The sequence below is a fragment of the Sceloporus undulatus genome, chromosome 1, assembly GCF_019175285.1.
Source record: "Sceloporus undulatus isolate JIND9_A2432 ecotype Alabama chromosome 1, SceUnd_v1.1, whole genome shotgun sequence".
NCBI lineage: Eukaryota > Metazoa > Chordata > Lepidosauria > Squamata > Phrynosomatidae > Sceloporus > Sceloporus undulatus.
This window is the reverse complement of record NC_056522.1, coordinates 92,255,778-92,272,341: the sequence shown is the minus strand read 5'-3', so window position 1 is coordinate 92,272,341 and position 16,564 is coordinate 92,255,778. Positions and strand designations below refer to the sequence as shown.

The following is a 16,564-nucleotide window of genomic DNA, read 5'->3' as shown; positions in this document are numbered from 1 at the left end:
GAGAACAGGGCTTTCTCTCTCTCTCCTTCTCACTCCCAAGACTCATAGCTTTCAGAACTAGAGAACAGGGCTTTCTTTCTCTCTCCTTCTCACTCCCAAGACTCATAGCTTTCAGAAATAGAGGACAGGGCTTCCGCTCTCTCTCCTTCTCACCCCCAGGACTTCCAGGCAAAATGGGGTACAAGCCTGGGCATACTTTGTGTTCCTTCTCTGAGCAGCAGCTTGTTAGGTCTGGCTCCGCAGGAAGGCTGAGAGCCTGGGAAACAGACACAAACACACACAGAGGGAGAGAGGAGGAGAGGAGACCGGGTGCCAGGGCTTCAAACAGGGAGCCATTACAAGGCTACAGAGGAAGGTGGGCACTTCTTCTTTCACAAAATTTATTAGCATTAACTCATTGACCCTTCCCTAAGCCTACCCAGGATTTTGGAGTTCATTTTGGGGCATAAATTTTTCGACTAATAGTCGAGTATATACGGTATCTATCTATCTATCTATCTATCTATCTATCTATCTATCTATCTATATAGATAAATGAGGGGGAAGAGAAAGAGAGAGAGAGATAAATATATAATATTTTTATAATATATTACAGTGAACAGTTTATGTAATAAGTACAAGCAATCTTGTAACAGTTGAAACATTTTAAACAAATATATACACTAGGTTCAGAAAGGCTTTCTCTGGAAGAGAAAGTTGTCAGGTAATGAAAGAAGGGAAGTTTAAATCAAGGGTGGGGATGCTGTACGACCACGAGAAAAATATATTACATGATGAAGAAGAAATAAAAAGACGGTGGAAGCAATACACAGAGCAGCTACATAAAAGAGATGATAAAGTGAATGACACATGGAACGAAGAATTATACAAAGATGAACATAAAATGTACAGATGGACAGTTAGGAAAGCAGATAAGAAGAAAATCAACTCATTCAAGATGTGGTGCTGGAGAAGAGTGCTGAGGATACCACGGACAGCCAAAAAGACAAACAAATAGAGCCTAGAACAAATCAAGCCCGACTTCACCCTGGAAACCAAGATGAAGAAACTGAGGCTGCCGTACTTTGGGAAGGCATGACTCATTAGAAAAGACAATAATGTTAGGAAAAGTAGAAGGCAGTAGAAAGAGAGGAAGATCACATATTAGATGGATGAACTCAATCAGGGAGCTCATAGGCTTGATTCTGCAGGAAAAAAGAACAGTGGAGGACAGGGCGTCTTGGAGGCAATTCATCCACAGGTTTCCATGAGTCAGAGTCAATTTGAGGGCACTTATAGACAGCAATGAAGAAAAACCTGACACATTAGAGAATAAGGAAGTTAATGTGTCTAAACACGGTTGGATGGCAATTTCCATCAGTTCTTACTGGCTATGCCAGTTAGATCTTACAGGATCTGCAATTCAAATACCTCTGTCATTGAAATCAAACATCTAGATATGAATCCAGACTCCAGTACATACAGATGCTAATGGACTGGCAGTAGGGGATTTCCTTGCTACCTCTTCCCTATCACTATCATCATGGCCCACAAGTGCCTAAAAATGTATGTTACCACTGTGTAGGTTCAAAGTTCAGGGAAGCCTGCTGAAGGGAATGAACTGTGGCTGGGGTTTCCCCCCCACCAAATTATGTGTCTGCCCCTTCCAAAGTGGAAGGCAAGTCCTGGACTCCACCCTCAGTACAAGCAAGGAAACACTAATGCTCTTTTTAGATGTTGAAAAGGATTTTTTGGTAATAATGAATTATCTTTTTTATCTAAAAACTATATTGCATTGTATACAATATTTCTATATTGGCTTAATATAGTTTATTTATACTATATTGCTAATTTTTATTTAAGCAAAGGATACAAAACACAGTTTCCTGTATTTTAGCAACTTTTTTTTGTTTTCAGCACTAGAATCACCAGCAAATAAAATAAGATACTAAGTCATATGGGATAACATTCAGTAAATATAGAAAACTAACAAAATAGCTGCTGGCCAAGTCCTTACTTAATCAAACCCTTCCAATTCCTGGCAGCTACAGAAGACTACAAAATAATGGAAGCTGTCAACAAATTTAAACTGAATATAAGAAAAACAGACTCTTTGGAATTAGCCTTACAGCCCACTTATAAAAATATGATTTTTAGACAAGTGTTTATGAAACTTTACATAATATTGTGATAGAAGTTATACTGTTCCAGATAAAATATCCACAATAAAATCAGTATTTCTAAAATTATTTTAATGCCTATTTTTATCAAGACATTAATTTTACAAATATAACCTACATTAGTTTAGCATTAAAAATCCTAAACCTTTCACATCATGTATCTGATGGAAACTTCCTTCATACAAGGCACAGAGAAACAACATTGCTAGAACGAGGCAACTGGAATTATTTCCTATTATAAAACTCTTCATGAATGAGCCAATATAAATTGATATTAAGTTTAGATTTCATTCCATTAAGCTCCGTATTTTACTATGCAGAAATCTATACGAATTCATATGAAAGAAAATTGGTTACCAGTTTCCAAAAGGGTAGTTCACCTGACATAACTGTTTTTATAAGCAGAACTGGGAAGAGGGCAATCCCTTTTGCACTGGTGAGCCTCTTTGCAGCACTAAATCTACTCAATAGGGCTTGGAAGCTTTTCAGGAGTCACCTTTATGGTGATGCGGAGGGCTGTAGTGGGGAGGGAAGACAAAGACAATTCTCTCACACTAGAGGTTGGGCTCTTGAAAAATATTGCACTTGAGCCAGGTTTGTTATGCCACTGTAATGGGGTTCAAAAAACCTTCATGTTTGAGATTTTCAAGTCACAGCACTATTAAATAAGCATCACACAGAACAAATTCTGAAGAAATGCTTATGGAAAATAAAGATAATTTTCTGAAAGATTTATAATTTAGGGCACTCTGCCTGAACAAGTCAAATAGTTCATGATTAAACTAAAGGATTACATGAAGCCAAAAGAAGTTCAGACAACAAGGCAGTTTTACAACAAACTGGATCCTTTTAATGAAGAAGGACAAGGCTTTTTTTTAAAATAACACAATGTGGTTCCTATGTTTTGAATTTTAGGAATATTTCATCAATTTTTAATGTTTTTTTCAACTAATTTCTGGTGGAATATATTTTTTAAAAATATTCATTAATAGTAAAATACAAATTAGAAAAGATTGCTGAGAGGCAGGCATATTTTCATCACAGTCATCTAATGAATGTGTTTTTATCCCCTACACTCAAGGTGTTTCAAAGCTATGCCTTGACAGGCATATAAGAGCAAAAAGCCAAGGTACTCTTGGTTTACAGTTTTTAACTTTTGGCATCTAGAATGGCAGGCTGAGCTACAGGGACGTCATTGATGAAGAGGAGCTCTCCAACTTCCTTTCCAGTCTTTGTTGCCAGTTTGAGACAGAGATCAGTATAATAACTACTGCTTACCATTTCCAGTTCTTTTAAGCTCCATTTCCTGCATATGAATTTTGCTTGGAGTCATCCGAATAGGAACAGGATGAACAATAGCAGTATCCTAAGACACAGAGGGATAAAATTAATTTAGTTTAAATCAATCTTTCTATGCTGAGTAGACCCATATTGCTATATAATATTTCCATTAAAAGCCTGAATCTTTAAAACAAACTCAGGCAGGGTACAGACCGCCAGAAAAAGGCGGCCGGGAGCCGCCTCTATTTTCCGCGTAGCCGTGCCGCAGCAACCAAATTGTGTGGTGCGGCTATGTGGAAAACAAAGGAGCACTGAAAAGTGGCTCCTTTTAGCACCGCCGCCATCTGGACGGGTCCATCTGGACGGCACACAACAGTGATGTATATGGCGCCGCACAGCAATGACGTCCTGGTGATGTGCTAGGGTTGCGGGGAGGTCTGGAAATGGCGCCCTGAGGCAACCCTCGTACGTCGCCAGGACGTGCTAAAGAGCCCGTCTGGACCGGGCCTCTGTCAGCAATATTGACTCACTATACTATGGGGACTTGCCCCCTTTTCTGTTTACACTCCCTTCTATCTTCCTTGTGGGTTTCTAGACTGGGGATCACTAGGGGCATTCTCTGTAACACACATGGATTTTACTATATGCATTATGCCTTCTCTAGGGGAGCTTTACTCTTCTCATTTTGTCTGATTATGCCTCCCATATTGTGGAGCGGCAAACATGCAGAACATGATCAGTCTTTTCTTCAACATGGTGGTTTTATTTATAGTTATACCAGAAAATGTGTTTGGTTTGTATTATAAAAAGGAAGTGTGAGAAAGACGTTGTTACTGCTCTTCATTCACATGCCCATTTTAGTAGGAAAAACACAAAGAAAAACAGCCCACAAAGTGAACATCTAACTTTGCACTTATGAAACCCAGCATATGAGTACCTATGTACTGATTTGCTTCCGGGCGCAATACAAGGTGTTAGTTATTACCTTTAAAGCCCTACATGGCTTGGGCCCGAGTTACTTACAGGAATGCCTCTCCCTACATAATCCGCCCCGCACTCTCAGAATATTGGAGAAGAACCTGCTGGAATTAAAAACGACCAGACTAGCTTCAACTTCCCTAAGAGGTTTCACTGCAGCCTCTCCTAGATTATGGAACAGTCTCCGGAAGAGATCCGTCTTACTACGTCCTAGGAGATGTTTAAGAGGGCAGTTAAGACGTATCTCTTCCAGCAAGCATACCCACCTGACTCTGTATGAAATACATGGATCCATCTCTTTGATTAGGATTGGAATACCTCTATCCTCACTGTCACTTCGATAGCGTGTTTTTAATTGTTAAACGGTTAAATTGTTAAATGCTTATATATTTTATTGATGAGCTTTATAGTTGTATACTTATATTAGGTTGTAATCCTGCCTCGATCCACCTGGGAGAGGCGGGAAAATATAAATAAATTTATTATTTATTATTTATTATGTAAACCAATATCACATCTCTCTTTAAACTTCACATATTCTATTTATAAAAATTTACTCCAGTGTTCTAAGCAAGGTATATATACAGTGGTACCCCGGGATACGAATGCGCCGGGTTACGAATTTTTCGGGATACGAAAAAATCCCATAGGGATTTATTGCTTCGGCTTACGAAGGTTTCTTCGGGTTACGAAAAAACCGCGGCGCTATTTTCCGCCACCGGAGGGCAGCAGAGAGCTATTTTTCCATTAGCGCCTATGGGAATTCGGCTTACGAAGGTATTTCGGGTTACGAAATTAACCGCGGAACGAATTAATTTCGTAACCCGGGGTACCACTGTACATGAGTAAGGATGGGGGATACATGAGCTGATATGATTTGCAATACTAGATTCCCTGGAGAAGGTATGTACATTTCTATTCTTCTTTTCTTAAATCTGAGTAATGTGCCTAACTGGGAACTCCAATAAAGCAGGGTTCCTGGTTATATGGAGGCTTCTATTCATATTCAAGTAAATGTATGTAGAAGTCTCATGCATATTTTCCCATTCAATGCATGAAGTCAGAAATGTTAGTATGGTTCTGAATGTGCATTCCTCTTATTCCAATGCCTTTTACTTGTTTCTGTATTTGCTATTCATGTGATCAGTTGCTCCAGTTGCCTATCCTTATATTTGTGATAATACTGCAGTGTGCATTGATTCTTTTGCTGGCAGAGAAGCATGATAACACAATGTGAAAGACTGCATTGGATGGTGCAGACTACTGGTAGTCACCGCTAACAAAACATCTGAAACATTCATTAGCAATTTGCACATAATATATGAATTTCCAAATAATTGCTCAGGGCTAAATTATTAATCTTTATAATAAGGCAGGTAAATATACAGAAATTTAGAGCACATTAACAGACATTGGGCCATAGTGAGTCACATATTGTTCATTGTTTGGCAAGGAGACTTTACTTAAATAATATAAACATGCCACTTCCATTCCTCCAAGGCCAAAGAGGGGGATAGAAAACTACATATGAATTCCTGTATTAGGAGAAAGGTGGAATATAATATAATAACATAAATGAATAAATAAATAAATAAATAAATAAATAATGTATGTATGTATGTATGTATGTATGTCACTTTTAAATAAATGCATACACTGCTGGGGACTGCTAGGAGGCTTAAGGGGCTTATTGAGCCTATGGGCTGCATTTTCTCCTCCTGCTTCTAAAATATGCAGATATTACAACTACAGAAGAATATACCATGGAGGAGGAAAGCTCAAACAAAGGTTGGGAAGAGAGTTGTTATCTGTGACATGAAGTTGCACAGTTACTATCAGCCCTTTAAAAATAAAAACCTACTCACTAGAAATATAAAAAGAATATAATCTTTTAAAAAATCTTCTGAAGAATTGTTTTGCTAAACTACAGCTAAAATTCCATAATTTGGGAAGAAATGTAAACATGGCTTTTGGGTCCTTCTTGAAGCTCTAGGGCAGTGGTTCTCAACCTTCCTAATGCCGCGATCCTTTAATACAGTTCCTCATGTTGTGGTAACCCCCAATCATAAAATTATTTTCGTCTCAGTTTCTAAGACCATCGGAAATATGTGTTTTCCAATGGCCTTAGGCGATTCCTGGGAAAGGGTCGTTTGACTCCCAAAGTGGCTGCGAGCCACAGGTTAAGAACTGTTGCTCTAGAGCAATGTCTTCCCAAACTATGAGCCTAAATCCATAGAGGAAAGAACAACAGCCCTGGGCGGAGCAGGGAGAAGATTTTAAGATCTTACAGAATCATTTACTACAAGGAAGTTTAACATTTTAACCCACAAAAGCTGCAGAGAGTTGAGAAACAAGGAACTTCTGACAAGCAAAGCTCTTCCCTTTCCTGAATCCTTTCCTGGCTACTTTTAAGTGCCAGTGATGTTACTGTCTAATGACATTGTGGGATTCACAAGGCACTGAATTACATCTACACAGCTGCTGGCAAAGATTCTGTGAAATGACATGCTAATGGCAAATGGGCCCAAGTTCAAAATGGTAAGAGCAATATGATACTAGGAAGAATAAAGATGCATGAATTGTTTGACAACACTATTCATTCTTTTAGGGACAGTTATCACATACAGACCAATTTCCCTAGGTGCAGATCAAAGTAAGAACAGGCCTCTTGGTGCCCATACTGGCCATGCAGTAGAATAGACTAAGAAGGAATCCAAAGGAGAAAAAGAGTAATCTCATTTAATAATCTTATACAATATAAGAAGTGTGTGTGTGTGTGTGTGTGTGTGTGTGTGTGTATTAGGAAGGTGCAGCAGATAGAGGGTCATATATGATAGTCTTGCATGTGTACATGGTAGCATGATGTGCACCTTCAAGTCATTTCTAACTTCTGGCGATCTTAAAGTGAATCTCTCTTAGGAATTTTTTTGGCAACATTTGTTCAGAGCGGATTTGCAGTAGCTTTTTGCAAATTACCATATTTTTCTGATACTGTATCAATCCCATTTCAGTGCAAGACAGCTAATGAGCTTCACAACTAATACAAAACATATATCTGTTAGGGCTGGCAAAATGAGTAAGGATTTGATGACATTCTGCACAGTGAAAATGCTCCACAAATGAAAAGATCTTCCATTCTTGCATAGATGTAAAATATAAAATAGTCAAAATTTTCATATGACGTGCAGGTTGAGTAGCCCTCATTCGAAATGCTCAGGACCAGAAGTGTTTCAGATTTTGGAATATTTGCATATACTTATTGGAAATGGGTCTGAAGTCTAAACACAGCATTCATTTATGTTTTCAATATATCTTATACATATAGCCTGAGAGTAATTTTATACAATATTTTTAATAATTTTGTGCATAAAACAAAATTTGTGTACACTGAAACATCAGAAAGCAAAGGTGTCACTATCTCAGGATTTTGGGGCATTCTGGATTTTCAAATAAGGGATACTCAAGCTGTATTATTCAAATATAGACTCTTCCTGTAAATTTTAAGTCAAATGAAGATCATTAGGACTGCCACCATTATCCACAAGCACTGTAGAATCATGCATTACCAAGCAAAACACAATTAATTAAAATCTAGAGTTAATAAAATTAATTTCAAATCAAGCAAGCTAAGTGATTGACTTACAGGATCAGCTGGTGCAATGTTAGAATCAAATTGGGTCAGGGTTTGTGAGCTTGAGGAGCGTTCACTAAATGTCTCCCACTGCTGAACAGACAGAGGAGAGACAAGTCAGTATGAGAGACAGAGTAAAGGTTTTCTAAATGAGATTTAGCTTAGTTCTGAGGTTGCACTAGCTGTTTTATTTCTAGAAATTGCCAATACCAACATTTTAAAGGCATACTTTGCAAATTTTCGAAAGCAACCAGGATTATTCATCTGTCTCAAGTATGAGTATGAGCAAAAGTCAGATTTTGTTTACATGAAAGAAAGCATGTGATTCTATCAATAAAATCAAGCCAACAAAAGTGGAAACCTCTGAATATATTCCATGTTGCTATTATATAATATGAAAACTTTTCATGTTTTTGGAGTTTTGCAATTTCCCCACTTTAATGTGAAATCAAGTTTAAATTTTCCTTATAAAATATTGGAAATTTTATAGTGTATTACAAAAGCAGTAAGAGAATTAGATCTGACTTTTCAATGCAATTCTTCCAAATGTTTTGAAACAATGAAAAATATTAGTACTTCAAACTCTGTAAATCAATAATGAAATCTGCTTTGGCAATAATTTCAACATGTTTAAGATATGCTCTGTTTACAAACATAAATGCCACGTTCAAACCCTCCTTTCCTAAGTGACACAACAGGAATTAATCAGGCATCAAAGCAATTAAGAATTTGGTCTAAGATTAGGAAATTGGATTATGTCTTCAGAAGAGAAGTGTTACTGTTTCTCAGTTAGTGGAATGGTAAGTAATTATTAGTCAATTCAAAACACAGCCACAAACCTATTTTCAGACAGCTTTTATATGTTTACCTAGTAAACTGGTTATCAATCAATAATTGATACATGACTGGGAGACTATTTGACTGACCAACCATGTGAGAAGTGCCTAACTACAGAAACAGCTACTCAGGGATAAACAGTTCACATAAGGTCAAGAAGGGTTTAAGAGACATTTTAGGTAGGTTAACAAAATGTAGATTATTTCCACATGGAAATTTGTCATTAGCAAGTACAGTATTTCCTATCTTGAGAGTTAAGTATTTCCAGGAACAGAAAAAAAACAACCCTATGTGTCATGTTAACAGACCATGTAATGTCTACCTATGAAATGCTCCAAGTATTAAATATAAATATCAAAATTCCAAAACAGTGGAATTAGTTTGCTGTAATTTGAATGAGTTTTAGCCTTGAGTTTCTCAACAGCAGTTTGATAACATTTGAGGAAGCTTCAAAGCAGTCTGCAATTTTAGCAGTTAAAACTTTAATGCTGTGCCAGCACAATTCCTGTGCATAAATCTAAGGAACTGTTAGATCCTGCACAATATACTCCTAGACAAATGTTACTCTTTTAGATCATAACTCTCAGAATCTGACAACCAGCATGACCATTCTAAAAATAATGCATGACACATCTGATATTTTTATCTTAAGATTTTCTACTGAAGTCTCACACACACCCTGCACAAGCAAGCAAGCAAACAAACAAACAAAACCACTTGTGACATGTCAGTAACTTTGGCCAACATCAAATTCTTGTCTGTTTATCCAACTTCATGACTATGTACTACAACCCCAGTGTGACTCTACCTATTTGTCTCTTCCTGGCTTTCAACCTAACAATGAAAGAGCATGAGGCACTTAGCTATGACAAACTGAAGGAGTTTGTATTTCACCTTATTCCTTAACAACAACAACAAAAACATATTCTTTCCCCACCATAACCCAATCTTCAGCTTCAGCTAGCAACATGATACACCTGGTAATAAACAATAAAGAGTCTTCTTCAGAAATCTGCACTACCTCCCAATGCAAATAAAAGCCTGCCATTTCTGCTGTTCCTCTCCTTCATGTATATTACCTTCCAAATCCAGGGTCATGTCTTTCAATTTGTTTCACTGTAATCTATTCATTTATGTTCTACAATGCTCACCTCTAAACTTACAGATTTCAAAGTTCCCTATCATTAACTTATACCACAGCAATTACTATAAAGTTTTGATCCCCCTCACTGCCCAAATTAAGCAGTTCCCACTAGGGACCTCTAAAGGCTTGAAATATAATGAAAGTAACTGCCATCTCTGGTTTGACCACAACATTTTGTAACTGGAGGTATACACAGTCTGAACATAAAGGCTGAAAACAGTTATTCTGGCTAAGAGGTACTAAAAATTCCATCCTTCTACTAACTTAGCAACACTTGTAATGCAACCATAATTGTGCATGCCCAGCAATCATAATTTTGAGTTAATGATTTGGACTAAGATATGCATAGTAACAAGATAACTCAGTCTAACTCCACGGTTTGCAAAGGCTTGCCCAAGTAACTGATATGATTGTCCTAACAGAGTATTTATTTCTTACATAGTAAGTAAAGATTTTTGGTCAAGTCATAAATCATGAAATAAGATGGCTGCTTAAACAGTAGCTTGATTATATTAGACTTCCATATACTTTCTATGGTCTAGGCCTATGGTGGTGAATCTACAGCATGTGTGCCCACTCTGGCAGACGAAGCCATTTCTGAGGGCAGACAGAGAGATGAGGGGACAGGGGGAAGAGTAGGAACTGACACGTGCCTGTTTCTCTTCTTCTCCCCACCCTCCCAGGGGTTCAGCTGTCTCCAAGCAAGTCCCGCCCCAGAAGGCAGAAGTCCCAACCCCTGAAGTCCCGTCCTCCTGGTAGTCTTGTCCCCTGGCACCGGGTAACACCCGGTGTGGGAACACCTTTAAGTTTGAGCACTCGGTCTCTAAAAGGTTCACCATCACTGGTCTAGGCAGTCTAATGATTTGTCCCAAATACTAATCTTCATCACAGTCCACATCCACACAATAACTTCTAGATGGAGTCATACCTATAAGTGATACAGTTAAATTAGCAAAGTGCCTTGTGCTTTGATTTAAAACAGAATAAAATAGCTCACCTTTAACAAGCAATAGGGGCAAGAGAAGAAAGATGAATAATAATAGGTTGCTTACCTATAACTGGTTCGTCATGTGGTCAACTGTGAGCTCACATAATGAATAGGTACTTGCATCTGGAAAGAGCCATGAATCAAACATTCTAGAGCTGAGCAATTTTGGCAGGAACACTACCCCTAACCACTCACTCATCATGTATAAGTGAGCTTTTACACTCTCCACAATTCTGAACCCACTGCCAAAGGAAAAAACACAAACATGTAAAAAAGTGGATTATGTGAGCACCATCTTTGCTCCCCCTTCAGGAACAGGTAAAAATATTTTAAGGCAGGGGTCGGCAACCTCCGGCCCATGGGCCGGATGCGGCCCGCAGAGGCCTTTCGGTCGGCCCCTGGCTGCCGCCGCCGCCACCACCAATTGCGGCTTTTTGCCGCTCCGGGCGCCGCCATTTCCCCCCCAAATGGCGGTGAGGTCGTGCGAGACTTCGCCGCCATTTTGGGGGGAAAATGGTGGCGGCCTAGAGGCGAAGTCTTGCACGACCACATAAAAGGTTGCGCGAGACTTCGCCGCCATTGGCAGCGGCCTCTGGGAGACCTGCTGCTCTCGTCGGGGGCCTCCAGGAGGGCTCCGGCGGCGGGCCGGCCCGATGCCCTCGCCGGAGGCCTGCAGGAGGGCCTCAGCGACGGCAAAAGGGCCGGCAAAGAGGAGGAGGCCTCCAGCGCTGGCAGCTGCCACCAGCTTTTTTGCCGGGCTCTGACGGGGCCTGGGGCCCTGTCAGGGGCCGGCAAAGAGGGGGAGGCCTCCAGCAGCCAGCTTTTTTGCCGGCCTCTGACTGGGCCAGCAAAGAGGAGGAGGCCTGGCCCCCGGAGGGTGGAAGCTCCGCCCACGGCATGCGGCCCCGCCCCTGGAAGGTGGAATCTCCACCCCGGGCTTTGGCCCCCCAGTCGCCTGAGGGACAGCAACCCAGTCCCCGGCTCAAAAAGGTTGCCTACCCCTGTTTTAAGGCCATAAGGCTTTTTCAAACTGATGAGAGAGATGGGCTTTCAAAAATGAAGATTCAAAAATGATGCCATCAACAGAAGATAAATGAACGTGAGCATGGATTAATACAATGTAACTATATACAATATATTTACTGAAGGAAAAAGATAGCAATGCTGACATGAAAAGGATTCTGAGGGAAGAAGCACAATGAGCAAGTGGGGTAAAGTTCTTGCTAAATCACTGAGTTCTAGAATACTCTACATGTGGCTCTGTACAGGCACAAGACTCTGTCCCTCCATTTATGTGAATCACAAGAGACGACAAAAAAGTTTAGTTTTGGATAAAGGTATAAATTGAGCATATGTTGACAATCCCAAACGATTTCCCTAGTTATTATAGCTTGGGATAAAGGCTATTAATTGGGGTGAAGAAAGCGCACCTTGAACCTGACTTTTGTGGCTCTCAAAGCCCCCTGGCATCCCCCCCCCAAAGTCCTCCAAGCATTTCCCCCAAATTTACAAGTGGTTTTTTTTTTTGCCCCCAAACACAAAATATAAAAATTTAAAAAATCTGCAAAACAGTTTTCCTCTCCCATCCATCCACCTATTCAAAATTCTCTCAGCCTTTTTTCATCTGAAAAAGGAGACCACAGGTGACATGACATCACATTCAGTGAGTTATGCTGATGCAGCCTCCAGAGAGGTATAGGGGCGAACAGTAGCTTCCTGCACAGTTGCCTACTTCTGACATAGACAGCTTGTTGTTTACTTCAGTAAAGCCTCAAAGTGTAGACAATCTGGATGTTACAGCATGTAAGTTATTTTATACCATGCATTAATTCTTAAAATAATAATAAAAAACTTCCAGCAAATAAGAATATCATTTTGCTAACCTCACTGCTTTGATTCAGTTCAGGCCATGCTTGATTTAGTGATGGCATTGATGGTGATTTGCTTGGAGGTGCTTCTGCTGGTGAACTTGCATAACCTACCTCACCAGACTGATCTCCCACTTCTGATACAGGAACCACTATGAATGCCAAATACAACAGCATGTTACTGTCTTACAGATTTGTATTAATGTCTAGTTACTCACCATGATTTGTTCCACACATCAACCTCCTTTCATAATTACAGAGATCTGTTAACACAAGATGTTTATTTACATTTACTGACTTTGATCTAGAGTTGCCTTCTGCAAGCAAAAAGGCAGCCTCAGTTGTCCCGACTTCCCTTTCCCCAACAGTCCACTTTGCTTCACCTTCTGTATCCTGTAAACTTAAATATGTTATTTTAAGGACTCATTTGTGTTATTTAAAGGATTAATAAAATTTCAAACAGGCCTGCAATTTTTCCATTTAACTTTCATGGCCTAATCTAATCCAAATATGGGTTTACAGGACACATTTTTATAACAGTCACTAACACTCTATATAACTCGTGCCATGTTATTGGCAGCAGCCATTCAAGTTATACAGAGTAATGGGAGATATGGAAATGTGAGATGATTGCACATCCTGGGGATAAGATTTACAACAGGGTATTAGTCACCCTCAAATTGTCTCCCATCCCAGTAATATGGATAGCCATGACAGCAACCCCCCATGCTGCTGCTGAATGCCAGGTTGGTGAATGGTAAAATAGCTGCCATTCAGGACTTGATCCTGGATGAACAAGTAGACCTGGAATGTATTACAGAGACTAGTTTGTGACTGAGTGTGTGTGCCTGTGGGTGAGATTTCTCTCAGCTTTGCCCACCAATTTTTTTTGTGCAGCAACAGGTGAGACCGGGGGGGGGGGGGCAGAACTGGAGTTACAGTGGTTTATTAGGATAATATCCCCCTGACTAGGCACCCTATCCTTCAGTCTGAAGGGTTTGAGTGTGTTTATTTACACACAATATTTCCACACTCTAATCTGTTCGATTAGAGATTCTGTTGGTGTGCCTTGCTGTTCAACCGTCTCCCCTCCTGAGCTGCCCAGGGTGGTTTCAAGGGTGGTGCTGGTGTCTCCATGGCATGTGCCACTGGAGGACTTCAACATCCATGCTGACACAACCTTATCAGGAATGGCACAGGTCTTCATGTCTGCCATGACAATCATGGGTCTGTTCCAACTGATAACTGGCACTACTCATGCTGCTGGGCACCTAGTTTTCTGTAGAGAAGAAGACGATGGTGATCTGAGAATGAAGGAGTTTTCTACTGTTCCATTATCATGGACAGATCACTTCTTGGTCAGGATTAGTCTTGCTAGGACTCAGAACCTCTGCCGGGGGGTGGGGGGGGTGGGTGGGTGTTAAGATGGTCTACTCCAGAAGACTTTTGGATCCAGATGGATTTCTGATGGCTCTTGGGAAGTTTCTTGCTGCCTTGGTAGGTCATCTCATCAAAATCCTGATGGATTTCGAATGGGGAAATAACCAGAATGATAGACACAATCGCTTCTAAGTGTCCTGTCTCAGCATGGAGTTATACCAGCCCTCTGAACAAAAATAGGTTAAAATCTATCTGAAAATGTATGATGGAGCAATAAAGGTAGCAAAAGAAGACTTTTCTGTCTTGCACTATTGCTTCTGCACATAATTGTTCAGCAGAGCTGTTTTGAGTAGTCAAGGATCCAAAGCATCACTTTGAGTAGCAAAGTGATCCAAAGCAGAATGTAAGCCACTTAATAGCTCACTGTGAAGAATTGCCCATAATTTCACAGATAAAATTGCTTGAGATTTGTTTTAAGTCAATACACTTACAATGGGGTAACCTTGGCCCCTGCCTGTCCAGTGTTGATGGATACATTTCAATTTGTGCAGCCTGTGGAGAGGAAACTTGGAGAAGTGAGAACTAGACCCTTATATGTGTACTTCCTGGTTAGTTAAACAGTCTGGAGGAAAACTTGCTGTCTGGGCAAGGGAAGTGATTAATGCCTCTTTAAAATAAAGCAGGGTCCCAGCACGCCTGAAAGAGGCTGTGGTAAGATCTCTTCTGAAAAAACTTTCCCTGGCTCTTACTATACCAGATAACTATAGGCTAGGCTTCAAACTTCCATTTTTGGCAGGGCACTAGAATATGTGGAGGCTTATCAACTCCAGGTGTTCCAAGATGAGATGCATTATTTAGATCTATCTTGGTTTCAAACTGGTTACAGGACAGCAACAGCTTTGGTCACCTTGGCGGATGACCTATGCAGGAACTGTACAGGGGGAGTTGGCTGATGTTGGTTCTGGTGGACCTCTCAACAGCTATCAATACCATTGACCATGGTATCCTTCTGAGGTGCCTCTCTGGGATAGGGTTTGGAAGTACTGTTCTACAGTGGCCCTGCTTTTTCTTGGAGGGGAATCCTCAGAGGGTGTAACAACGGGATTTTTTTTTTAACTTCTTGGCCATTAGCCTGTGGGGTCCCATAGAATTGAGTCTTGTCCCCTATGCTATTTAACATCTACATGAAACCACTGGAGAAGCTGTCCAGAGTTTGCAGTTAGATGTCAATACCGTATGTTGATGATACCCAGCTCTATCATTCCTTTCCACTTAATTCCAAGGAAGATGTTCCTGTGCTAAATCAGTGCCTGGCAGCTGTAAAAGGATAGTTGAGGGCAAATAAATCAAAGGTGAATCCAGACAAGAAAGAGGTGCTTCTGGTCAGTTGAAAGACAGATCTGGGAAGATAGATTCAGCCTGTGTTAAATGGGGTCACACTCTCCCCGAAAACACAGGATTCTAGTTTTGGAGAACTCCTGGATTTATCTCTGAGCTTGGAAGCCCAGATTGCAGCGGTAACCAGGACTGCATTAGCACAGCTAATGCTAGTCTGTCAACTGTGCCTGTTCCTGGAGAAGTTGGGGTTGTCTTTGAAAAGTGCTGAGAAATTTCAGTTGATCCAAAGAGCTGCCACCAGGTTGTTAACTGGAGTTTGCTATAGGGAGCACACAACTCTTTTGATGCAACAGGTCCACTGACATTATTCCTGGGTGCACTTCAAAGTGTTGGTTTTGATCTATAAAGACCTATATGGCTTGGGTCCAGGTTATTTGAAGGACCATATCTCTTTTTACATGCCTAGTAGAGCGCTAAGACCATCTGAAGAGGCCCTTCTCTCTGTCCCACCAGTTCTCAGACTTGTTTGGTGGGAACAAGGAAAGGGGCCTTCTCGGTGGCTGCTCCCAGACTTTGAAAGTCCCTCCAAAGAGAAGTCAGGATGGCCTCATCCCTGCTCTCCCTTCAACAGCAGATTTTATAGTTTGTACAGATTTTTAATACAAGATTTTTACATGTTTATTTTTAACATTATAAATAATTCATTTTTGAAACTTTATAATTTTTAATGCTTTGGTGTTATTTTTGATTGGTTTTGTTTTTAAATTTGTTGTTCACTGTCTTGAGTCCCTATATTGGGAGAAAGGCAGAAAATAAATAATCACAGTAGATATAAAGGAAAAGTGCAGAGAACATAGTTTGACCACACCTTCACTATCCCAATCCAATATTATAATCCTAAATTCTGCCACAGGTAATTTGAACATGAATAACTTTCAAACAAGAGAACAAGAACAGGAC

General features: G+C 40.2%; 1 protein-coding gene across 1 annotated transcript in view; it reads right to left on the bottom strand.

Moving 5' to 3' along the window:
- The window catches only part of REPS1 (RALBP1 associated Eps domain containing 1), a 60,707-nt gene that overhangs the window by 21,033 nt on the left and 23,110 nt on the right, over positions 1-16,564 (bottom strand). Inside the window, 3 exon segments of the mRNA XM_042463447.1 lie at positions 3,438-3,525; positions 8,062-8,142; positions 12,902-13,038. Of these exon segments, the coding sequence (XP_042319381.1) occupies positions 3,438-3,525; positions 8,062-8,142; positions 12,902-13,038 (306 nt within the window).